At 38.6% G+C, this 27629-nt stretch overlaps 1 protein-coding gene across 5 annotated transcripts in view; it reads left to right on the top strand.

The window, feature by feature from the left end:
* stac (C2 and C2B_Munc13-like domain-containing protein staccato) overlaps nucleotides 1–27629 on the top strand; it is a 338745-nt gene that overhangs the window by 248498 nt on the left and 62618 nt on the right. For all 5 annotated transcript variants that reach the window (XM_067140968.2, XM_067140967.2, XM_067140966.2 and 2 more), the window contains 4 exons: nucleotides 9098–9314; nucleotides 10138–10212; nucleotides 17821–17928; nucleotides 27188–27403. In XM_067140968.2, the coding sequence (XP_066997069.2) occupies nucleotides 9098–9314; nucleotides 10138–10212; nucleotides 17821–17928; nucleotides 27188–27403 (616 nt within the window). The remainder of the gene's footprint in view (nucleotides 1–9097; nucleotides 9315–10137; nucleotides 10213–17820; nucleotides 17929–27187; nucleotides 27404–27629) is intronic.

Here is a 27629-nt window from a genome sequence, read left to right as displayed (position 1 = left end):
GATCCCACTTCTACTGCCTCAAGGGCAATGTCCTGGAGCGTGAGACATTGGTTCGGTTGAGTACAACTGGAGAGGATGACCATTACCTCACCCAGGTGGCCTCACCTGCTATGCTGAACAGGGGCCTTGGTGGGGGGATGGGAAGATTGGAAGGGATAGACAAGGAAGAGGGCAGGAAGTGGCCATGGCCTTAAGTTAGGTACCATCCCAGCATTTGCCTGGAGGAGAAGTGGGAGACCATGGAAAACCACTTCGAGGATGGCTGAGGTGGGACTCGAACCCACCTATTCTCAGTTGACCTCCCGAGGCTGAGTGGACCCAGTTCCTGCCCTCGTACCACTTTTCAAATTTCGTGGCAGAGCCGGGAATCGAACCCGGGCCTCCGGGGGTGGCAGCTAATCACACTAACCACGACACCACAGAGGCGGACCAGAGGTATTTTAAAGACATAAATAGAAGGTCTGGACCTGTAACCAGGTTTTGGTATCCGGTGGATCATGGGAGACTACTGGCAAAAGTGAGTGCAATTGGACTAGACAAAAGAGTGACTGAATTGGTTGCTATATTTCTAGAAAATAGATCTCAGAGAATTAGAGTAGGTGAAGCTTTATCTGACCCTGTAATAATTAAGAGGGGAATTCCTCAAGGCAGTATTATTGGACCTTTGTTTTCTTATATATATATAAATGATATGAGTAAAGGAGTGGCTTTTTGCAGATGATGTTATTCTGTATAGAGTAATAAATAAGTTACAAGATTGTGAGCAACTGCAACATGACCTCGATAACGTTGTGAGATGGACAGCAGGCAATGGTATGTTGATAAACGGGGTTAAAAGTCAGGTTGTGAGTTTCACAAATAGGAAAAGTCTCCTGAGTTTTAATTACTGCATTGATGGGGTGAAAGTTACTTTTGGGGATCATTGTAAGTATCCAGGTGTTAATATAAGGAAAGATCTTCATTGGGGTAATCACATAAATGGGATTGAAAATAAAGGGTACAGATCTCTGCACATGGTTATGAGGGCGTTTAGGGGTTGTAGTAAGGATGTAAAGGAGAGGGCGGCATATAAGTCTCCGGTAAGACCCCAACTATAGTATGGTTCCAGTGTATGGGACCCTCACCAGGATTACTTGATTCAAGAACTGGAAAAATCCCAAAGAAAAGCAGCCTGATTTGTTCTGGGTGATTTCCGACAAAAGAGTAGTGTTACAAAAATGTTGCAAGTTTTGGCTGGAAAGACTTGGGAGAAAGAAAATGAGCTGTTCGACTAAGTGGTATGTTCCTATTGTAGAATTTATACATATTTTATTCTTCAAATCTACTTGGTGGTGAGCACGACAATAATATTGACTTTCACCAAAAAGTTAAAAGAAGAGGATCTATTTCAATTCCAGACGAATGCCGATTAAAAAACTTCTCACCAATATAAATATATATTTTTTAGATAATATTGTAAAATTGTACTACAATAGTTTTAACTTGTGTTTGTAACATTCACGTCAAACTTTTTAATCATGATATCGAAAATAACTTTTAACATCACAACATCTCATTCCAATTTTATATGACCAATAATTGTAAAGAGTCTTAATTGTAATTATTTGTTTTAAGGTTATCCATTGTGCTGATGTTGCCCAATAAGAAGGGCAAAACATGTTCACGATCTTTCTATTTTGTATAATTATTTAACCACAAAATGTGGTATTGTAAGTATTGACTAGGTTAACATTAAACTAATATTTTGTAAATTGTATGTAATCACTGTTGTCAATACGGACCAAAAATGAGGTTAATGACTCGTAATAAGTGGCATGTTCCGAGCTGTCAGCGGAGAGATGGTGTGGAATGACATTAGTAGACGAATAAGTTTGAGTGGCGTTTATAAAAGTAGGAAACATCACAATATGAAGATAAAGTTGGAATTCAAGAGGACAAACTGGGGCAAATATTAATTTATAGGAAGTGGAGTTAGGGATTGGAATAACTTACCAAGGAGATGTTCAATAAATTTCCAATTTCTTTGAAATCATTTAGGAAAAGGCTAGGAAAACAACAGATAGGGAATCTGCCACCTGGGTGACTGCTCTAAATGCAGATCTTGATTGATTGATTGATTGATTGATTGATTGATTGATTGATTGATTAAAGTTCTGTAAATTTACAACACTAACTGAATATAAAATTTCATTAATTATAAACTTTTATCGTACAAATCGACCGCACTTACTGATGCTCTTAACGATACTTGTGGCTATTATCACTCTGAAATTACACATAAATTGGAATAATTAACTCTCCCATTAATTTTATGTGGCTGTGATAACAAATAATCTCCTCAGCTCTATTATTATAATTTTTTTTTTTACGATTTGTTTTACGCCGCACTGACACATATAGGTCTTCTGGTGACGATGGGAAAAGAAAGGCCTAGGAGTGGGAAGGACGCGGCCGTGGTCTTAATTAGGTACAGCTCCAGCATTTGCCTGGTGTGAAAATGGGAAACCATGGAAAACCATCTTCAGGGCTGCCAACAGTGGGGCTCGAACCCACTATCTCCCGGATGCAAGCTCACAGCCATGCGCCCCTTACCGCACGGCCAACTCACCCGGTCTATTAATTTTTAGCCAAAGAATTAAACAGATATAACTTACAGTAGTTGGAAATTACAATTGCATGTACCTAATTAAAACTAATTAACCTGTATATATACCTAATTATTGGCTTAATTCCTCTCAACCTTGTCAAATTCACTGAATCAAGGTATTAAACTGCTCAGGCATAAGTTTACTGTAGTTACATCTTGCCGATTTTACCAATGTATATTTCAGAATATGTGATTTGCAAAACTATCATGTCACAAATTCTAAACTTGCTCAGCAATTTAATTCTGATTAATTTAAGAATATTAAATTGCTGTCATACCTATCCTAAAGTTACAAATAATTATTTAAAAATAATTTTTAAAATTTGTGGCAATGGTCGCTTCCTGTTGACACATCTGGCATTACATAGTCATTATTCATATGTTTTTATTAACATCTTATCCTGTTCCTTTCATAATCTCATTCTTTATTTTACAATATTGTTATATTATTTTGAGTTGTTACATTTATTTTATTTTGTTGGTTTGCATGAGTTTCAAAAATATATTCTGAAACTCAAAAAGTAAACCCTACTCCAATAAAATCAATATCAGCTGATATTTCTGCCTGACAAACTAAATGTAAATTTTGTCTGCCGAACACTTTCCATTACAATTATGCCCTTATTTTGAGAGGAACAATATGTGTGGCATAAAATGCATTGATTTTTGTTATTTTTTCCTTTTAAGGCTTTGTTCTTGTATACTCCCATCAACTGCCAAAATTATTTCTCTCATTTCCATATTTATTAACATTTGGGTCTGTATCATATTTCCACTTATTTTACAAAATTCTACTAGTTTCTCTTGCTATTATATTCTATGAGTATTTTCTGACAAACCAAACACTGGTTCCTGGTTAACAGTTCTTTTCAACTACAATTCTCCTTTCCTAATTTGTAAGTTGCTAAAAAAACAAACACAGAATGAACATATGGTATTGTACATGTTCTTGCAGGTACTTTTTTCAGAAACAATTAAACCTATAGATCAATGTGTGTATACTCAGGGTTTTTATCTACATGGGAGTTGAATTATACCTTGATGATAATTAAAATTGAATCTGATAAAATATTAAATATATACCATGCACTTACTCTTTTTGAGTGAGTATATTTTCCTTCAGCCATTTTCACAACTATTAAAAGAATATTTCATAGATCCCTCCTACCTCGATCCACATCAGAAATCTGAAAGCATACTGTATCACCAATATGTACTGGAGGGAAATGAGAATATGACATTGATTTAATTTTCTTCGATTTTTAAGGCCTTCTTTTACTAAAAGTCTGTTTTCACTGATCTGTTTTGGCAATAGAGTTCACAAATACCTTTCATACTACATGGTGCCTCAAACAACATGTACTGCTTGCTGATATGCCCAAACACTTTACAAGCTCTGTTGTACATTGCACAGTAAAGATGTTCATCCTCCAGCATGATAATATGCATACTCGTACACGAAAACATGGGTTGGAAGTTCCATCACACCCTACCTACAGTCCTGACATAACACCCTCAGTCATCTTTTAAGTTTTGTGATGGAACCGGTGCGAGGATATACAGAAAGAAGTTAGTCAGGGTCTGCAGGTTGCAGGAATGGAGTTTGACCACAAGGATATGGACAAGCTTGCAGAACTGTTTGGGGTGGGGGATATGTGTGAATAAATGGCCATTATATTGAAAAGTGAAGAAAAGCCTGTATATTAGGATAGGTATGTGGATTTTAAATTACAAAAATCCTGGTTCATGAAAAGTTGTCACTCAATAGTGACCCTCATACCAACTGAAGATATTGCTGAAGGAGATGTGAGCTTTGTTATCATAAGAACTCCTCAACAAATTGGTGCAATATGTAGGTAAAAGTGTGTACTCATATCTCTTACTGAAATTCACTGCTTCGTTTTCTGCCATCTGTGGTAGAGATGCAGGTGTGTCATGGCAACCAGTGTTATACAACCACTTCTGAATGGAGTTGCACTGTACCCTTTCGTGTCTATTATCTTATCTGCATTGTTTCCTTCACTTCTCTTCATTATAAGGTTCTTGTGGTATGAGGAGGGATCAAATATAAACAGGATTTTATTTTTTATTTAAATTCATTTATTGAAAAACACAAAGCCTCCATGGCTGAGGTGGCAGCGCGCTGGCTTCTCACCACTGGATACCGTGGTTCAAATCCCGGTCACTCCAAGTGAGATTTGTGCTGGACAAAGCAGAGGCAGGACAGGTTTTTCTCCGGGCACTCCAGTTTTCCCTGTCATCTTTCATTCCAGCAACACTCTCCATTAACATTTCATCTGTCGGTCATTTATCATTGCCCCAGAGAAGTGCGACAGGCTTTGGCAGCTGCGACGTTTCCTATCCTCACCGCTAGATCTTCATTCATTCCATTCCTGACCTGGTCAAATGACTGGAAACAGGTTGTGGATTTTCATTGAAAAACTCAAGGCATTTAAAATTTATTTTTCCACATAGTTTCCTGTATTGGAAATGCATTTGTTGCAGCGTACAGGCAGCTTTCTGATGCCCTCAGCGTAAAAAAAACCAAGGTTGTGTCATCAGCCAGTTGTGCACAGTCTTCAACACTCTCGTCATCTTCAAATCGTTTCCCACCTAGAGCTTCTTTAAGCAGTTCGAACAAATGGAAATCGCAGGGCGATAAGTCCGGGCTGTGAGGAGGGTGATCACGTGTAGTCCAGTGCACTTCCTGTAGCTTGGAGACAGAGCTGCAGTATGGGGCCGCACATTGTTGGAATCGGTTGGTCTTGTCTTTTGTGGCGATATGCAACCTTCTCCTTGTTCAACAGCTCGCAGTAGTAAGTAGCATCGATTGGGCTTTGCTCATGCAAAAAATCAATCAGCAAAATGCCTCGCCGATCAAAAAATACTGTTGCAAGAACCTTGCTAGCAGATAAGATAATAGACATAAAAGGGTATAGTGCAACTCCATAAGGAAGTGGTTATTAAACACTCGTTGCCATGAAACACCTGCATCTCTACCACAGATGGCAGAAAACAGCTTGGCTTTCACTGATGCTGCCTCCCCTTTCCTCTGCCACTTCTTACTGGCTTGTTTGGATTTGGGAGGGTAGTGGTGGACCCATGTTTTGTCGCAGGTGACGATCCGACTCAGAAATGAATCACCTTTTTCTGCAGACCTTGCTGTAGGCCTAAGGCTCTGACAGACCTCCAAACTTCTCAACTTCAGATTTTTGGTGAGACGGTGAGGGACCCATCTGGAACACACTTTACGGAAGTGTAGGTCGTTTGTGATGATTGCTTGACAGCTCCCATAACCGATTCAGATTTGTGCTGAAATTTGATACTCTCGCCCGTCAATTGTTGTCAATAATGTCTTTAAGCGTTCGAATGTTTGTCTGTAATGCTGGTCTGAGGATGGCGATCATGTTGCTGATATTCCACACGTTCTCCTCTTTCCTTGAACTTTTTATGCCAGGCAGGCACATGCGTCCTTGACACTGTTTGATCACCGAACTGTGCAGTCAATCTCTGGCAAATTTCCACCGCTGTAACTCCTTCACGAGCAAGAAATTTTATAATTATGCATTGCGCAGTGGTGGGGGTGCACCTGTTGCACCGACATCGTTAGCGTTACTGACGAAACTGTGGGAAATATCTAACGGTACACTCTCCCCACTCCTAACAGTCCTGCCTAAGCATAGCAGAAGCGCAGGGCCAGTCCTACCAACTGTTTATGTTCAGGAACAAAATCCTGTTTATATTTGATAGACCCTCATACAACTTATGGAACTAGATAGAAACTTGTTTTATCGTTTCATTATCCTTACTGGTACAATTTAACCTGCCCTAAGAGACACCTTTATTCAGTGGACACCTCCCTATATGGAGAATTTTCCATGAAAAATGAAATATGCGACACGTGTTAAGTAAGCCTCATAAATAGTCACCTTGATCCCCAGACAGAGGGGTGCCATTAATCTTGTTCCCTTGTTTTAGAGACACATTACTTATTCCAGGACAGTTTTTTACTCTGGAAAATGTTATTGGTTCTTTTAAAACCTTTCTGCAGACATATGGGAATTACCTTTGAATGTTTGTACTATTCCGAGTCCAAGGAAAGGAGAAAATCATTTACATAGGAATGCTCTAGTAGCCGTGAAGTTAATTCTTCTGGACAAGTCCCTTTCCAAACCTTTTGTTATGGTCATCTTGGATTCTAATTAGTGTACATTCCAACAATCCTAGCTACCCAGGAATGATGCCAGTGACTGTTTACTCACAGGTTACCAACCCAGCTTCATCATTCTATTCATACTTCAGATTATCGCTAATAAGGTTGAGGTCAGGTTGTTCAGTTAAATTTGACAAGGAAGAGACTTGCATGTGCTCTCAGCTGAGACAGAAATTCCTAACCATTTCAATCACCCAGTAAACATGATTAACAAGGGATGAGCGTGTTTAGGTCTAGAGACATTTCATTTTAAATTAATCAGAATAATCAAACTAACAATGTATGCTTATATGTAAGGTGGATGTTCATCGTTAAAATGTTCAATTAATTTTTACAACCTTGTTTCAGCAGACACCTCTCAATGGACATTTTTCTCCAGACATGACTGTCTGCAGAACTGTATGTTAGTGTGAGCACTGTATATGAAATATGAAGTGTGCTAGTCATTAATGAGAGACCAATATTCTTTTGTTGAGGTTGTTGGAGTAAGAGATTTAATTTATTGAAATCTGGAAGGGTGAGATGTTGCCAAAATGGCATAAAATAAAATTCTCATTAAGGTCTAGATCATATTAAATAACTGAAGAAGAGCAAAGAGAGCTTCACTGTGTGTGAAGAATTTGCACTGCGATTGTAACTGACTGGGCCATACTGAATTGAAGGAAATGAAATGAACCATACAAGAAATCACTTGCCTGAAGAGTTTTATACAAGATAAACTAGCGGAAAATGAAATACTAAACTAAATTTGGAAGGCATGTTTGCTCATCTGAAGGATGACACCTATTCAGATTTGCATGCTAGTTGAAGAGATGTTCTAGTAGTGCCACTATGACCTTGCAAAACAGGTTTGCTTTAAATATGCACTGTACACTTTGTGAGCATTAGTCCTCATCTGGTGTTCACATTGAGTTAGGTGTGAGTCAAACGTGCCTTTTAAGGGGAGGAAGAAGGCAGTATTAGCAGCTTTCTGAGTTTGAATGACTCCATATAATAGGGCTATGAGAAAGTGGATGTTTTTTCAGCGATATTGCAGAAAGACTGGTAGGGATGTATCCACAGTACATTGATGTTGGAAACAATTGTCACAGGAAGGCATTCTCGCAAGAAGACCAGGGTCTGGGCACATGTGGGCCACTACAGAGTGGGAGGACTGCCGTATTCGCCTCATGGCTGTGGTGGATTCTATTGAATCTCCAGCAGCCATTAGAGCTTCAGTTTGCACCAGTGTGACCCAGAAAACTGTAACAAATTGATTACTCGAGGGAGAGCTCCAAGCTAGATGTCCTGTAGTGTTCATGCCACTAATTCCAAATCACTGCCGTCTGCTGCTTCAGTTGTGTTAAGCTAGAGCTCATTGGAGGATGGAGTGGAGATCTGTTGTTTTCTCGGATGAGAGCCATTTCCGTCTTGGTGCCAGCGATAGCCGCAGGTTTGTAAGGTGGTGGCCAGGTGAGGCCTTTGAACCAACCTGTCTGTGGCATTGACATACTGGACCTACACCAGGAGTTATGTCTGGAGAATGATTTTCTTTGACAACAGGAGCACTCTTGTCGTTATCCCAAGAACCTTCACAGTGGATTTGTATGTCAGACTGATGATTGAACTGGTTATTCTGCCATTCGTTGGCAGAATTCAAGGGGTGTTTTCCAACAGGATAACTCTTGTCCTCATACCATTGCCATCACCCAGTATACTCTACAAAGTATCGACCTGTTGCCTTGGCCTGTGAGGTTGCCAGACCTTTCACCCATAGAGTGCTTATGGGACATTATGGGATGACAAATCCAGCATCATCCAATATCAGCATTAATCATTGTCAATTTGACCGACCAAGTGCAATAGGCATGGAACTCCATCCCACAAAATTACATACAGCACCTGTACTACACAATGCATGCATGTTTGCATTCAAAATCTTGGCAACTACAGCAGTTATTAATATACCACCATGTCACACATCTTCTTGCTCATACTTCAACCTGGGACCAGCAAACTTCAATCAAATAAATGTTTCTTGGACACATGCTTAGCCTAAATTGCATTCCTCTAAACTAATGTCCTCTTGATGTTGGGATTTCATTTTCTGCCAGTGGACAATATTTGTGAAGTGCAGTAGGATGAAATAGTTTTCTTTGCTTCTGGAATAACTCAAATGTACTTCATGAACTGAAATTTCAAAACTCTACTAGTCTAATTATTATTTATGAGGAAAAATAAATTCAATTTTGTTCCAGGCTGGGCACTGGTTTGTGCCCTGGTGATGTTTCCAATCTTCAGATTACCGAGTTCCACCGTTGGTTTCATCGTGGTGTTGCACAGTGGTTAGATATTGCATTGTACAAAGCATTACAAAGGATAGAGAAGGCTGTGGAATTGGACAACTTGGAGCCTGTTGATGATACTGTGAAATATAGTTCATCAGCTGTTGATACACTGGCCATATACTATCAGGTAAGGACATAAAATATTCAATGAATTGTATAAGTGATAATTTCCTTTAGTATTATATTCTGTCTGCATTGTGTTACTGGCCAAAGTAAAGAATGAGAGAAAAGGAATAATGAAATACAAAGTATACATCTTTAAGGGCTTTATTAAGAAAATTACTCACTCCAATTAGGTACTAACCCATAGCCTATACTTTAAAATATGCTAAAATTAAACGAGAGAGAGAGAGAGAGAGAGAGAGAGAGAGAGAGAGAGAGAGAGAGTGTGTGTGTGTAAGGAAATAATGACACAACATATGATAATTTTCTGTGTTTGATTAGGGAATTAACAGTTGCCTGAGGAAATGCAACTGAACAAGATACAAATGACTAGTGCTTTGGCAAAATAGCAGGCTTCATAGCCTAAGCAACACCATGTAAAATAGTCAGTAATTAATTCAATAATAAAGATTACATCTTCATAAGTTTGCAGTAATATGGTACTACAAAAGTAAAAGACCATTTGGAACCATGTTTACTACTGCAGATTCATGGTATGATCATGCTGCAAACAATATTTAACACTTTTAACACTTCCATATTTTAATATGGACCCTGGCATTGAACCAGGTCTTTTTACTGAATTTACTGGCAGCTCCTCTCTGAATTAGCAATGTTGATTGATTTGTACAGCCCTTTATGCTTGGCACCGATTACTGTCCTGTATCAAGTGTCATTATTGCTGAAAAATCTGCATATCCTTATGTATATTCCTTGCCAGGACTTCAGAAACAAATCTGCTTTCTTTTACTGTTTGCTATGACTGATTGTGACTTTTCTATTTTTAGATAAAAATATTTTGGAAGCAGCTTTCATGGCCAGATGTTGAAGGATCATACACATTCATAGCAAAAATTATTGATGTAAGTAGTTTTGACACTATCCTACAAAAATACTTTGGATTTCCCTTGGATTTGCTTTGATTGGATTCTATTATAAAAGTGTCTGGCTTATTTAACCACATGATAAAGAAAATAGTTGCCTATTTAACATCCCACCAACTGCTTTTACAATATTTAGGGACTCCAAAGTGCTGGTGATTTGTGTCACAAATACATCTGCTCACATGAGCTGTTGTATTTGAGCAAGCTCAGATACCACCGGACTGAGTTGGGATCAAATTTGGGCTTAGAAGTCTAGCACTCTACTGTCTGAGCTACTAAGCCTGGCGATAAGGAAAAGTGAGTGGCTGTTCCTAGAAGGATTATCTTTCTTATATATGTGAACTCTGGAATAAATTTGAGACAATTATAGCTGTATTATGGTATGCTATTTGATCAATGTGAAAATGAAGATCTTAGAGGAAGGATCAAACTAAAATTGAAAATGTACTTGCATAGAAGAGCAAACTTCTGATGTACTATACTTGGTAACAAACACATTAAATACAGTGCTAAGAGAGATTGAGGTGTGGAAATGCAAAACAACCTAAGTGCGAAAAGGTACCTAATGGAGAAATATGGACAAAATGATTGCTGTCAAGAATTTGGCATTTACGTTCTCCATTTCCATCTGCTGGCACACATGACATTTTCCAGATCGTTATGCAACACAATAATGAATGACCTATCATTCTGTTTTGGAATGTATTCGGTGCATTTAGGAACATTTTATTGAGTGGTATATATATGTATTCATCACATTTTATCTCTCATACATTGTGATGTAAGCCTACATACTATCTAATGTGAAAAGGCTAAACAAATGACACATTTCTAGTTAAGTTTTACGATTGTGCACATTTCGTAAGTGAACGACACATCAAGTATCTTTCCTATACAGCATAGAACATGTTAAAGAACACTGTAATCATCATTATGAAGTTAAACAATTAAACAATACGTGCAGGATGTGTTACGAAGTGGATGATATCAACATATGAATGTTACACTGTACATGGTTATGAACGCACGGTTTCTTCTCGACATAGCTGACGATAGTAATCTCTATACTTTACATCGAAGTCAGGGCCTCTCAGGGTGTATGCGCCTGGTGCATGCACTGTGCATGGTGCAAAAGACTACTTTGCTTGGTTGACCAGAGTGCAGACCCCCCACTCCTCAATTTGGAGCAATAGCGCTGTGTCTCTCTTTCCCCACGCCTGTCTTGCTTGCTCCGCCTGTCTCCCTCTTCCTCACTTGCTCCGTTGCACTCCAAATCCAAGCAGAGTTGAGCCGAGCGTAGCCGAGTGGGACCGATGCACTGTGCACAGGCTCTCTGTGCCTCAGTTTGCACGCGTGAGATTTTTAGCATTTGGGAGACCCTGATCTAAGTAGTCACAGAGCTCCAGCAGATCCTTCTTCTTTTCTGCACTGATATGATGCTTCTACACATGGGGAAGCTGTGATGGTGGAGGAAGCCCCCATATTTTCTTTGTTTTCTTAAATATCTTGTAGGACACCCAATCATTATCAAATGACATTCTGACATGTATTACTTTAGGGTGTCGGTTATTCACTCTAATGTGTGAGGCTATACTGAGCTGCAGCTTGGTAGTATTGATGTACTCGTTCGTGAGAGCTCCAAAATCAAACCAATCATCTTTACCCATTTTAACTATCTTGAATGCTTTTTTTTTTGGTCTTGTGGAGTTAATAGCGGCCTCTAGCTCATCTGGGTAGCTCATCTGGGATCATGGCTTTCATTACTCGTTTCCTTTTCTCGGTGAGACCGAAGTCCCTGTCAGATGTCATGAAACTATGTCTGACACGAAGAATTTTAAATCAATAGTATCAAAATGGTCTTTAGCTACTAAATAAATGAGTGTCATTCTCATAATCCTTTTTTTGTTTTGTGATGTTGTCACACCATATAACAACGTTTTGTTTGTTTGTATATCCGGACGTCATCACTTTGAATAAACAAGATCATATTTCATGACCCCCTCGACCTCTGCTCCCTTCATCCCACAAGCACATGAAACTGTCATTGGTGCCTGAATCATGTATATTATGGCAAGCTAGTTGTCATGAATAAAACATACTGGAATGCGTGAGGGTTGGAACAAACAGAACCTGTTGCATATTCATACTCACTGTGCAGGTACTTGTGGTGGGTAACTGAGAATCACAGATATCACTTCATAAGTGTTTGTGTTTTTTCCGCTCACTCTCCATGTAGCTGTAGTTCACTGTTGGCCTTATGCTGTTCCGCCTCTGAAGACGTGGCTTTCACAGTGGCCTGCAGCTTGTCACAACGCTGGCAAGTGTCTGTTCTGGGTTTAGCAATGGCGAAAGTCGTATAATCGGTCTTGAAGATGCCGCAATAGTATTTGTATGTCACCTTATTGTCTGGATACTTTTCTTTGAACACAGTAAACATCTGGTGGTAACTTAAATCCAGACTGAGATATTCTTTCTGTGATTTCTTCCTACCGTAATGACTGCATTCTCGGGGAAAGGAATTTGTATGGTTTTTCACCAGATCCCGGTCATTTGCGGTGAACTTAACCTTATGATTGTTTTTTTGCTATTTACTTTACATTGCCTTATGCCTGTTTGAGCCTTCACTTTTACCCCTTCCGTCTTCATAAACCATAACACCTTTCTTTTTCTTTTCTTGAAGTGTTCGAAGCTGCCGATTTGTCACAGCAAAAATCTTCTTGAATGTCTTGCTGCACACTTGCACATGCTCTCCTCTTCTGTTAGGAACACTGTAGCACACTGTTACTTATCTCTTGCTTTCTGACAGATGGTTGTATGTTCAGTGTCGTCTTCTGTTTACGTTCACAAGTTCCAGTCTATTTAAAAGGTATGTACCTTGCTCATTTTTGCCCAAAGTGTAGAACTGGGTGAACAGACTCTCCCTGTACACACGTAGTAACGTCTTACGAGCATATTTACACTTACATGCAAGTTGTTCTGATGGCGTTTTCTTTCCAGGAATCTCACGACCTGTAGATGCTGTGCAAGGTTTACCAGCGCTACGTTTCTCCTTACTCTCTTTGTTTATCGTTGAGTTGTACACCTTCCGAGACATATGAGTTTTATTGTCAGTTCATCTGCATTACATGCACATAATGTAATAACGTGTCACACAACCATTGTAACAGCACTGACTAGTATGATGTGATTTGGTGCGAGCTGCGGCACTACACACATTGACGACTGGATCTCCCTAGGCTCTTGCGTCACTCTCCAGGCCATGGTCACTGTCACTAGTGTCTGCTTGAAGTGCTAACGCTATCTGTGTACCATGCTTGGATGAATATAAATGTTTCTGTTAAATGAATCCTTTCCAGAGGGATCACAACACAGACTCCTGTCGTAACAAAAACCTCAAAATGACATTTGTGGCACTTATGTCATTTTCCATTTCCACTCCTCAATTATCAGTCCCATCGAGCTGGTGCTTGAGAAAAGAAACTTTCAGACCAAAGTTCTATGAATGAGAAAAAAGGTTACTGTACTTTGACATAGATACTAGTCATGATTTTTTGGTAGGATATGAGGTGTTCTGAAAGTAGCTGGTGGGGAACCTCAATTGTGACAAGAACTTGGAATATTTTTGGATATTATTGGCTTAAAATGGAGTTCTAGTGCTACAGATATACCGTATGTGCTTCAACAAAATATATTAATGTGGAGAGATTTAAGAAAGCCAGTTTAATTATTACTCATAGAGTATCCATCTGGAGTAGTTCAGATGGTAGAGTTCTGGCCTCCTGAGCTGAAGTTGGCGGGCTCGATCTCGGCTCAATCTGATGATATTTGAAGGTGCTCAAATAAGTCAGCCTTGTGTTCGTAGATTTACTGGCATGTGAAACAACACTGTGGGAGAAAATCCTGGCACCTTGATGTCTCTGTAAACCGTAAAAGTATTTAATGAGATATAAAACCAATAACTTGAGGAATGTAAATCTCAATTTTTCAAGAGTGGTTGATTCTGTGTGTATTCCACAAGTTTCTTAGTGTGTATAGCCTAATATTCATAACTATTTCCATAAGTAAGGAATTGAAATACATGTTTCTTGTGTTCCAGCCATCTTTGGTAGCAAACATTTGCACTTCTTGAAATTATAACAAAAGTTTAGATGTAACAAGCACTTTTTAAAGCATGGATGAGTCTTGTAAAATGTGCAATTTTACTACTACTACTACTACTACTACTACTACTACTACTACTACTACTACTACTACTACTACATGAGCAAATTATATTAGAGTAGAACAGTCAGAAACATACTTTATTTTCCTTACTCCACTGCAGTAATAGTTCCATATATTTACAGTATAAATATAAGAATACCAGTCCTAAACATGAATACAGATCTCATAGCAGCTATACTTGTGTATAAAATAAAAAAACAATTCTCTCTACCATAATGATTTACATCTTTTGTGTCAACTACTTTTATAGCAAGGGATTTGCAGATGACTTTGCTATGTACAACCATTGCTCCTACAATTTTTGCTGCTTTAAATATGCATAAGGGTACATCCAAGATGCACACTGGTTTTCTGAGTCAGACAGTCGGCGCCGAGTCGGCATAAGTATATCCTTTGTTGCTAAGTGGGACTGGCCATAATGCACCTGCGTGCAGGAAGCCTGCGCACTGGTAGTCTGACTCAGATGTTTACCGGAATGATTAGTTCATTCTGGTTGCAGACAACCTGCGCACAGGCTGTTGATTTTCGTGTTGAGTGTGTTTGACATTTTGTTAACAATGGACATTGAGGATTTGATTTCAAAAGTTCAACTTAATTCTCCAATAAGGGATAAGCGAATTAAAGATCTTTCCAATAGGAACACTGCCTGTGTTCAATTTTTAACAAAATAAAATAAAAAAATATCCAAACTCATTCTGAAATATTCGAAAAATCTGTTTTCGTCGGCAAGTAACTGTGGAAAAAGGTATTTGTACTCCCCGTAAATAGATTTTAATTAATTAATTGGATGTGTATCACTTCTCATTCGTTTCAACTTGGTTTTAACATTGTCACTTAGCAGCAATAGAGCTGCAGCCTGTTCTCTTGTTAGTTCCATGCTACACTGATCAGTTGTCTCATATCTTTCCTTTTGTGGCAGCTCTGTCTGCGCTGACAACCAGCTTTCATAATGGCCACATCCCACCTGCCGCTCAGAGTCAGACAGTCAGCGCGGACTGTCTGACTCAGACAACCAGCGCACATCTTGGACGTACCCTAACTTTACTGATGGGTCAGATAGCTTTCAGCTTGCATTCGGGAAAGAGTGGGTTCAAACTGCACTGTCTGTATCCCTGAAGATGGTTTTCTGTGGTTCCCAATTTTCACACTAGGCAAATTCTGGGTCTATACCTTAATTAAGGGAATGGCCACTTCTTTCACTTCCCTAGCCTTTTCCTATCCCATCGTTGCCATAGGACCTATCTGGTCGGTGCGACTTAAATCAAATTGTAAAAAAAAAAATTGATGGTATTTACTCTATAATTGGACACCATTTGTAACTTCTAACAAATATACTTAACTTGAACTTGCTTTGAAAATAAATGAATAAATGAATAAATAAATGAATGAATAAATAAATAAATAAATAAATAAATAAATAAATAAATAAATAAATAAATAAATAAAATGTCCGTAATTTGGGTGCCAAAATGGATCCCTTGAATTCAGATAGACTATGATGAATTTTCTCTTCTGTCTCAGGGTATGCACATGAGGCTGTATGCTGGTAAATCATCTATGGGCCTTATCTAAGCCTCTGAAAAATGAACAGGTGGGAACTACACCAAGGTTATCTATCTTAAATACAGCCTCCAAAATGACTTGAAATAAACAAGCTATGTTCTTAGATGAAATTATCCATGGAGATTAGTTTTGTCAAACACTTGCAAAAACATAATCGGTCCTTCAAAATAAATTAAAAAAAAAAGTTTTTTCCTCCTAACACATTATCGTATAAACAAATAAACACATGGGCAGTCGACTGTACTTTGTGGTAATCGTATAGGCAACAGTGAACAATGACAATGGGAACACACTTCAAAACTTCATGGAACATAAATAATTTTTAGGACCGAGCTCTATAGCTGCAGTCGCTTAAGTGCGGCCAGTATCCAGTATTCGGGAGATAGTAGGTTCGAACCCCACTGTCGGCAGCCCTGAAGGTAGTTTTCCGTGGTTTCCCATTTTCACACCAGGCAAATGCTGGGGCTGTACCTTAATTAAGGCCACAGCCGCTTCCTTCCCACTCCTAGCCCTTTCCTGTCCCATCGTCGCCATGAGACCTATCTGTGTCAGTGCGACGTAAAACAACTAGCAAAAAAAAAATTTAGGCATTGCTCTAACACATTGCATCCTGATTCAGGTCATCTTTGTGGTAAGTTCGTGGATGTAGTCCCCGTAGCAAGCCATATGTAACTGTGGGAGACCTTTTTCTCTGATGTGGACGTTTACCCATGCTGTGTAAGTCATGAAAAGTTGGAGGGGGAAGGTGGATGACCATAAAGCGTGTGTTGGATGCTGTACAGTACAGTACAGTACAGTAACGCATGCTGTCTCTTTCACAAGATTAGTCTATGCTTTGTAACTAAATTGTAACAGCTCAGCAACACATACAAGATATCAACCTACAGACAGGACCATAGAGAGCCCATGAATACTGTACAACAGACAACTGATGATATACACCCGTCAACAGATGATTGGCAATTCATAATAGACGATTCACAATGGACGCTGGACTAAGACACTTGCCAATGAACTGTACTGTACTGTACAGCATCCAACACACGCTTCATAGTCATCCACCTTCCCCCTCCAAGTTTTCATGACTTGCACAGCATGTGTAAACGTCGTCCATATCGGAGAAAAAGATCTCCCACACTTACATATGGCTTGCTACGGGGACTACATCCACGGGCTTACCACACCCAAGACTCGGCGATCAGTACCATTCTCCTGAATAATTCTTGAAAATAAATGCAATAAATGCAAACATCTACTATGGACAACTTTCTGGCTTTTACATTGAACATATGAAATGAATAATTTAATACAGAATAGAAATAATAATAAAAAATATAATGCAGATGTGTGAAATATGTACTATCAGATACGGAAATTTGGAAACAAAATTCTCTGCAGTCCAGATACTCTATAACCTTTCAGTAGGATGAACTCGGGCAATATTCAGTAGAATAATTAAGTGCTATTTGAAGGAAAATACAGTGATTTATAGTACAGCTTGTTAGATGTAACATATCTCAAGTTCTTCCATACCCACATGGATATCAATCTACATTTTAGTAGGGGGCTTTCCAGAAAGCACAAAGAACTGGAACTCTTATTGCTGATGATAATGAGCACCAAGCACTTTTGTTGGTGGAAAAGAATGCTATTACTTTATATTAATACTTGCACTATAGATATCAAACACTGCACAATTCTACAAAATTTTATTTGTTATTCATCTTGCTTTACACACATTGAAATGTGTATACTGTGGAGTTATGATACAATATTTCTACAGTGTTCTTTCTCTCTTAGGATATCTGTCGGTGTTCCGTGTTTTATGCTGACAAGATGAGCAAGAAAGTAGAAGGAATTGGTGAAAGTCAAAATGTTTTTGAAAAAAAATTTGAAGTTACTGGTGAGGTGAGTACAGATAAGCTTAATGTGAACTTGCTGAAGATGAAATACCCTAAAATGATAATGCTGAGTATATTTTATTGAATTTTTCTGATTCTCCTTTGTGAAGGAACTGCCAAATATTTACTCATGTTACACAGTTTGGGTTCATGCCATACAAATTTATTAGGGGTGTTAGGGAGTGTACTTTCAAAACATGGCATACTGGACATGATCACTTTTTAGTTTATGCAGTGTAAAACAAGTGTAAATGCCAGAAAATTTGACACTGACTTTGATCTGCTTCCTCAAACATAGGCCATGACTATTCTAACAATATTGTTTGAATTATATTTCATTGTTGTACTGTTGATGAAGGAGCAACCTTCATTTGTAGCCAGATGGCTCACTATTTGTGAAAGTAGTTCATATTGCCATATTTTCAGGGAAATCTGATGTTTCCTAGACGGTGAGTTAGGCTAATGCCAGGTGTAACAGGGTACGGCTAAACTTTCAGGACACATTTCACAGATATAGAAGAAGAAAATGTTATATTGACATGGGACTTGAAATGCTTTATTTCTGTGTAATAACTCATTTGTTACAACTCTACACTGAATATTAATCATAAAAAATGCACAGGAACAGAATGTACCAGCATATGGCATGAAATGTTCAAACTGCCCTCCATTAGCACTGACACATGTAACAACCCACTACATCAGTTCATCGGTGATTCAGTGCGACGGTGAGTTGATGAGTGTATTAATGCTAACAGAGAGCATTCTGAACATTTTGTATAAGAAAGAGTTCCATGTTTTGTGTTGATGTGCTCTGTTCCTGTGTGTTTCTCATGATTAATGTACTGTGTAAAAGTTGTAGAAAATGAGTTCCAGAGCCATGTCCATATAACATTTTCTTCTACCTGTGACAAATGTGTCCTGGAAGTTTGGCCGTACCTTATTGTCTGGATCAATGCTGTGGGAGACCCAATTTTGAGGTTAGAATTTAACCAAGTGTTGAGGGATCTAAGTAGGAATAAGGCAACTGGAATTGATGACGTACACTACGAATTAATGATTCCCTCAGGAGAAACAAACACAGAATCACTTTCCCATTTAGTAGGCCTATATAAGATGTGCGAGACAGAAGTGCACTTGATTTTGAAGAGACTGTGATTTACCTAAAAAAAAAGCAGGTGCTGGCAAGTGTGAATACCACTTATTTATTAACTTTCAGATATAAGTGTTCAACTCAGATTATTTATTAAAGAATGAAAACACAAGTTGATGCCAGATTAGGAGATAATCATTTTGACTACTGAAGGAATTGAGGCTTGCTTAAAGTATTCTGAACCGAGGTTGCCCGTGTGGTTAGGGCCGCGCAGCTGTGAACTTGCATTCTGGAGACAGAGGAAGGTAGGTTATCTGGATGGGGGGGTAAGAAAGTAGAGGGAGACCAAGATGACGATTGTTAGACTCTTTCTAATGATTTAAAGATATGAGTTAGGGAACTAAATGTGGCCACGTAGCTAGTTACAAATAGAGGATTATGGAAGCATTAGTAAATCTCAGCGGCTTGCAGACTGAATGGTTTAAGACATAAGTCTATAAAGAATGTACAGTATATGTGTGTGTTCGTATGTACAGTTGAACCTCCATAAGCCAAACCTTCATTACTCATATTTTCAATATCTTGAATTTCCTGGGCATCTGTTCTCACTTCTTGTAAATTTATTTTTCTATTAGTTGAAATTCAATTACAATAAATTGAAAATGTTCAGGATCCACCTTTTCAATACAAAGACGATGACAAGGTGACTAAAAGGGGCAACCAAGGGATGATCAAATTAGAACCATGAGACTACTTGTAATTTGTACCATCATGTGGGGATCATCATGGATCGCTTTAACTTGCAAGTAGTACCACTATGTTAGGTATCAATCAATCTCTGTCACTACTGATCTGCTTTTAGGGCAGTCGCCCAGGTAGCAGATTCCCTATCTGTTGTTTTCCTAGCCTTTTCTTAAATTATTGTAAAGAAATTGGAAATTTATTGAACATCTCCCTTGGTAAGCTATTCCAATCCCTAACTCTCCTTCTTATAAACAAATATTTGCTCCAATTTGTCCTCTTGAATTAACACAATAGGTTTGTGATTAGTAGCAACAGAGTGCGAATCAGGATGGGATTTACAGTACCCGTGATTAGTACCACTACATGCGGAACACCGTGGGCTTACGTTGCCTGTGATTAGTACCACTATCTGAGCGACACAGTGGGACAGCGATGCCTATGATTAGTACCCACTATGCGAGGAACATTGTGGGATAGTATTAAGTCTCTGTGATTAGTTTATCTATGTGAGGAACACCATAGGTTTGTGTTGCCTGTAAGTGGTGCTGCGATGTGGGAAACACCCTCTTTAAGCAACAAACATCACCACCACCACCTTTTCACAAGTCCTATCAACCTCCCCACCAGGCAGCAGTTGGTGGATTGAATTTCCATTTTATTCTCTCAACTCATCTACCTTTGATCAATCAGTTTGACTACAGACAGTCTCAGTACCAGAAAAGTTAGTCCCATTATCACTAAAAATTACAGCTGGTCATCCTCTTCTGGCTACAAATCGATGAAATGCTTGCAAAAATGCATCTGCTGATAATGATAGGAGTAGCTCTAAGTGGACAGCTCTGGTGATTCCGCATGTAAATGAGCAAATCCACGCCTTTTCATAGTTTTTCAGATAAAGGGGTCCAGCCATCTCCACACCTGAAACCTCAAAGGTAGTAGCATCTCTTACATGTTCTGGTGGGAGTGATGGAGTGGATACTACCAATGGTTAGCTTTCTGGTGCTTGCAAATTACAAATTTTCTTAAAACTGACCATAGAATTCTTCCTCCCTGTATCACCCAGAATTTTCCCCTCACAATCGAAAGCAGACCTTGAACTCAAACATTACACCTTTGAACATGAACATACATAATCAGCCATGACACAAAGGGGTGATTTTTTGGTAAATGTACAGGATACCGGAGGTCATGGCTATCACGTATATTGGAGATCTTGGTTCATAAACGGAGGAGACCATAGTGATTTTTGAAGGGACGTAGACTGGAGATTATCGAGTCCATAGTATGGAAAATGCATCTTTTTAGTTTCAAGGCCCTTATTTCAGCAGAGGTAAATTCTTCAGTAGACAGGTGTCTAGTCTTCTTCATAAAATGTTCAGAGCCAACCACTCTACAATTATTTACAAACTGACCCATTCAAGCAACCATTCTGATAGTTTCCTCACTCTTCGTAAAGTACCTGCAGTGCCAATCACTTGGAAGAGAATCAGCTTCTGTGCAAAGTATAGAGGAAACAACAGTATTCTCTTTCTTGAATAATAACATCCTTTTCAAACTTAACTTCGGCTGAAGGCCAACCGCTGCGTTGTTGGTACAACCATTGAGGTCCCTCCCACCATGATGATTGAAGCAACAGTTTTTCCTGAACAACCTGTAGGTGGGAGGTCAGCAGGATTACAAATACCTGGAACATGATGCCACTATTCTACTTCAGTCAGCTTCCTTATCTCACTCATCTGGTTCCCCACAAAGGTAGTCCACTGATCTTTTCTACTAATTCATGCTGAGATTGTATATGAATCATTCCAGAAATATGATTCACAGCAACTGGGATGATATTCAGTTATCGATGCATGGAGCCTATCAATGCAGCAAGCAATTCTAGATGAGGTATCGTGACTGTATTGTTCATTGGGGATATTTGTTTTTGCTTGAGTAAACTGTACATTTACTTGCAAAATCATCTCGCCCTCAAAAACAACCCTGCAGTGTAGGCATCCTTTCTGGCATCACAAAATGTATGCACACTCCGTTCAGCAGGTTCACGGTTAGAAGGTGCCCATCTTGGGATCTTCAAGTCTTTCAAACATGCAACTTCTGCCCATTTTGCAAATCTGTTGGCAATGTTCTAATCCAACAATTCATCCCACCCAGGTTTTAAACTCCATAATTCTCTTAAGGTAAGTTTTGGCTCTAGGGTCACAGGAGAAGAAAAACCAGTTGAATCAAATGCCTAATGGGCTGTGGAAAGAATAGTCCTTTTGATAATTTTCTCTGGAAAATTCTGGGAAACAGTCTGGGCTTATGGGCATAGTGTCATGGTTTCTGTCCCAGATTAAACCAAGTACATTAGTGAGACAAGCCTCTGTAACTGAATCTGTGAACTCCCATCCATGTAATCCTAACTTCCCATTGCCTATGATGGCGATATTCTTGAATGAATCTTCTAAGTTGATCCTCATAATGAAGGCCAGTAACTACATCATCAACATAAAAGCAGTCCAAAAGATCTTAAATTGTGGTCTGAGAATATGAGGCAACTTCCTGATGACATTCATCTAGAACCTTTGTGAGATGAAGTCTGACGACTGCTTTTAACAGATAAGGACTACAAACAACACCAAACACAACTCTCCTGTGCCAATAAACACTTACGTTCTCCAAATCATACTTCCATAAAAATCGTAGAAAGTTCCTATCATTTACATGTACACTAATCTGCAAGAAAGCTCGCCTGATGTCAGCTACAAATCCTACTTGCTTCAGATAGAACCTTAAAAGAAGTGGTGGTGTCTGTTCTATCAATGGTCTCCTTTTCTCCACGCACATATTCAATGGACTATTCTTCTCATGAGCTGATGCATTACACACAGGTCTAATTTTTGTAGTCCTATTTTTTTTCATTACATGTCTGCGAGGAAGGTAATGACACCTACCACTAACAATGTCTGAATCAGGAACCCTTTCAATTACACCTTGGGCCAGGTTGAGTGGCTCAGACGGTAGAGCGCTGGCCTCCTGACCTCAACTTGGCAGATTCGATCCTGGCTCAGTCCGGTGGTATTTGAAGGTGCTCAAATACATCAGCCTTTTGCCGGTAGATTTACTGGTGTGTAAAAGAACTCCTGCAGGACTAAATTTCAACACGTCGGTATCTCCGAAAACCATAAAAGTAGTGGGACGTAAAAACAAAAGCCACTCCTCAAAACCATGTTCATATTCTGAGTACTGGGCATTAGCCAATCTCAGAGTTCACCACCAAACTTATGAAATTCAATGGTTGGGAGCTTTATTTTCCCATTTATTTGAGCAACATTTGTTGAATTTGCCGAATCTCCACTTGTGAGGGACTATCGGTCTAGAGAAGTTTTAAGCACCATATTTTCAACTGTTTGTACTTACTGCAGTACTTGTTGGCCAATGGTGCCTCTTGATCTAGTTCTTCCTCACTAGCACAATTATCAGACATCCATTCCATAACCTCTTCATTCTGGGCATTGATATTCTCAAAATATTGTTCCAAAGAAGCAAATGTTATGTACGCTCCTTCATATTTCTTCTCTTCAAGAAATGTATTAATATTTTTTTTTGCTAGTTGCTTTACGTCGTACTAAAACAGATAAGTCTTATGGCAATGATGGAATAGGAAAGGTTTAGGAGTGAAAAGGAAGCAGCCATGGCCTTAATTAAGGTATAGTCCCAGCATTTGCCTGGTGTGAAAATGGTAAACTACGGAAAACCATATTCAGGGCTGCTGACAGTGGGGTTCGATCCCACTATCTCCCGGATGCAAGCTCACAGCTGCGCGACCCAAACCACATGGCCAACTCGCCCAGTGAAATTTATTAAGAGCAACTGTGAATCTTCTCCTTTGCAAAAGTAATTGCAAAACACTGACAAGAAAACTATTCTGCCATCATGCTTGGGCGCCAAATATCAAATGTTCGGCCCTCCACCAAATGGAAATATTTAATAAACGTAAAATAACAGCTTAATTTCTACAATAGTATATACATCGCCATTTTTACTTAACTGACAACACACAGCCTCTTAGATCTTAGAGCCTGCCAAATTAAAAAAAATACTCACACAGTGTTCCCAACAACAATGGCGCTGGGAGCTAATATGATGGGAACCCAAAAACTAAAACTTTTAGTGATCGGAATATTGTCAAAGCCTCGCTGTTTCTTGGGTGTGAAATTCTTACTAGTCATGTATGAAAGGAACCAGAAGTCATGGATGACAAGCTCCATTTACAAATTTTGGCTGCATGGTATTGACAAGAAGTTTCAACATGAAGGGAGGAAAATCCTCCTTTTCATAGACAACTGCCCTGCTCATTTCAAGCTGCTCACTCAGGAGTTGGTCAGTGAATGTGGTCTTCTTGCCACTGAATGTAACGTCCAAACTACAGCCCATGGACCAAAGGGCAATTAAAAATGAAGCATTACTATAGGAAGAGGACTGTTAAGAGATTTCTGAGAGGAACTGAATGAGAGGAGTCATTAGCAGATATCAATGTATTACAGTCAATAACATTGCTGAGTAAATTATGGACTGATATGAAGCAGGAAACAATTTTGTAAACTATTTCCACAAAGCAAGATTTTTAAAAGGTGACTCAAGAGCTGCAGAACACAAAGAGGATGATGACACTGCTATTCCTGAAGAATGGATAGAGTATCAGCAGCTCATTAATTGCAATGCAGATTTTTAGGCTTACATAGATGTAGACTGATGATATAGTGGCAGGCAGAGCCTCCTATGGACACAGTCAATGCTGCTGTAAGAGGAAGAGGAGGAGGAACTGCTCTCCTGTACAGTTAGCAAACCAGGCATAACTTGCAGTGGTTATTTTTCGATCCTACATACAGAGTCAGACGAATGTAAACGAAAGTGTTTTCACAGCAACAACTGTTGTTGAAAACTCTGTGGAACAAAAGAAAATCTTCACCATCGCTAAAATTATTCTTAATCTGAGTTTCTATTTTCCGTAGATAAATATTTGCAAGTGTGTGTTATCAGTGTTCTTCCGGTCTTGAGGCACAGTATCAGAATTAGTCAACGGATAAAAATATTTGTAGTTGACGTGACATCCACATCTGACTGGCTATAAAAAATAAATGAATAAATATTCCCAAGATTGCTCAAGACACATGTATAAAAATAACAGCACAAAAAATCCAGTTGGACCTGTCTTATCACCTGCCGCTCCAGTCAAAGTATTTCCATTAGAACAGATATGTTACTCCGTTGTTCAAATACCATCTTAAGCATAAAGATGAAACCGGCACAGTGTGTAAGGAATGAAACGGTATTGCCACAGAGCAAGCTGGCCGTACGGTTTGGATCACATAGCTGTGAGCTTGCATTTGGGAGATGGTGGGTTCGAGCCCTGCTGTTGAAAGCACTGAATATGGTTTTTCCGTAGTTTCCCATTCTCAAACCAGGAAACTCTGTAACTTAAGACCACAATCACTTTCTTTCCTATCCCATCATTGCCATAGGGGCAATCTGTCAGTGTGATGTAAGAAAGAAAACAAGAGGTAATATTTACACTGAATCTGGTCTTGAAAACTGAATGAAGAACTAGTTAACACATATGGCATTTGTAGATCAGGAGAAGGTGTTTTGAAATACTGATTATTCTAATCTCCTTTTGATTACGAAGGTGATTGAAATCGGTTACCATTACAGGTAAAGAAGGGTTATTTACAATCGCAATGAACATCAAATTTCAGTAATAGTCATGCAGGACTGCAGTTTTTTCCTTTCTCTTTAATGTTTATACAGAACAGGTGATACATGATATCAAAGTAAAATTTGGATAAGGAAGGTAGTTCAAGGAGAAGGAATCAAAACCTGAAGATCTGCAGATATTATCATCTTAAGTCATCGTAAGATGTGATGGAATTCTGTCAAATGATGTCAAGTGATGCAGGAAATACTGGATCAGGTTGCTGAGAGGAAAATGTTTTTTGCAAAATTTGGTCAGAAGAACAGATGGATAGATAGAACACATCGTGGGAATTTCAGAGCTATGGTAATTCAGTTCATTTCTAAGGAAGTTTAGTAAGTAATAATGATAAAGGGAGGCAATTCATGAATATGATGAACAGATTAGAGTAGGTACAGGATGCAATAGTTACACAGATGAAGTGGTAAGCACAACACAGCACAGTACAGCACTGGATAGGGTGTCCTGGAGAGTTGCATCAAATGAGTTTATATACTGATGATCCAAATAACGATAAAATGTTAAGTAACATAGAAATAGAAAATAACATGGTCATTAGACTGGTGAAGAGGGATGATTTCATGGAAAAAGTAAACTGCAATGAAAGCCAATCAAAGGAAGGTAAATTAATAAATTAATTACTGTTATTTTTTACCCTATTTTTATTCATCTAATGAACTTTTTCTATTTATCTCTGTGTATTTGACTAATTTGCTGCTAAGGAAACTTGGACTTCTCTGCAATGGCAACATTTCTTGGCATACATGATACGTAGCGAGTCATCTGGTGATCAATGTTCTGTTAAGTTTTATTTTCTCTCCTTTGTGTCGGAGTTAAACTGAGCAAATTGGCTGCAAGGTTTAGGCCGTGTAGCTGTCGGCTTTCATTTGGGAGATGGTTTTGAACCCCATTGTTAGCAGCCCTGAAGGTGGCTTACTGTGGTTTTCCAATTTCACACCAAGCAAATACTGGGGCTATGCTTGATAAAGGCTACAGTCACTTCCTTCAGAGTCCTAACGCTGTCCTATCCCATCAACTTTGGTTTAAAAGATTCCACCTTCCAATACTTAATTTATTAAATTAAATTAAATTAATTTAAATGGAAGGTGAAATCTTCTTTTAAACCATAGTTGATTTAACACCAATAAGGTATTCTACAATGATATTAATAAATTGTCCTATCCTGCCGTCGCATAAGACCTTTGAGTCTGTGCAACATAAAACCAATTGCCAAGGACTAAATATTTAGTCTACTCTAGGGGCTGATGACCTAGCTATTAAGCCCCTTTAAACAACAAACATAATTATCATCCTTTAGTCTACTCCTTAGAATAGGTCAAAATAAAAATACTTTCTGCAGGATTTTAATTGTCTAGGGGCATTTTACTTTAAGAAAAGCATCAACTTGGGACGTATCAGATAAACCACCATCAGGGAAAAATACTTGACAATGATCTCATTAGATGAAGGAACAACTTGTGTATCATAGACTTGGGATAATTGTCCATTTCTTAATTTACAGTTTGACTGTGTAGTCATTGGTTTTACTATAAATAATGATTAAATGAATGTTATTGAGAGTGAGCTTTTCTGCCTTAATCTGCAAATGGTGATTGTACTAGGTGAAACAAAAGTATAAAAACTGTTTTCTGTTTTCATTTTTAGTGTTAATTATTTTTCTATACATTTCAGTGGTGTCTAGCAATCAACAACATTGATTACGTACGTCAATCCATAGCGCCTTTTGTTGGGGAGCTTGGAATGGAAGAAATCCTTACATCCCTGGCTAACTTTCGAAGTAGCACTGCATCTGACCATTGCAGGCAAACACTTCAACTAGTCATAGATAATACAGTGGATATTGTCAAGGATAAGATTTTAGAACTGTTGGAAACTGTTGCAAATAAGGTGAGCAATTTATCATTACAGTATATACAGTCTGTTAATTGAAATGGGGATGCCAAAAAATATTGAGCTAAGTGAGCAAATTTCATTGTACTTTGTACTGCATTCTTAATTATTACAGTTTGAAACTGGTCAGCACAGACAAAATAAGTTACTACATTGTAAAATTAAATCATGAGGACATACTTCCTCATACCTAAATTTTTTTGTTCTTAAGCTTGATTTCTTT

This window comes from Anabrus simplex, chromosome 2, assembly GCF_040414725.1.
Source record: "Anabrus simplex isolate iqAnaSimp1 chromosome 2, ASM4041472v1, whole genome shotgun sequence".
Taxonomy (NCBI): Eukaryota; Metazoa; Arthropoda; class Insecta; order Orthoptera; family Tettigoniidae; genus Anabrus; species Anabrus simplex.
This window is presented reverse-complemented; position numbering and strand designations above follow the sequence as displayed.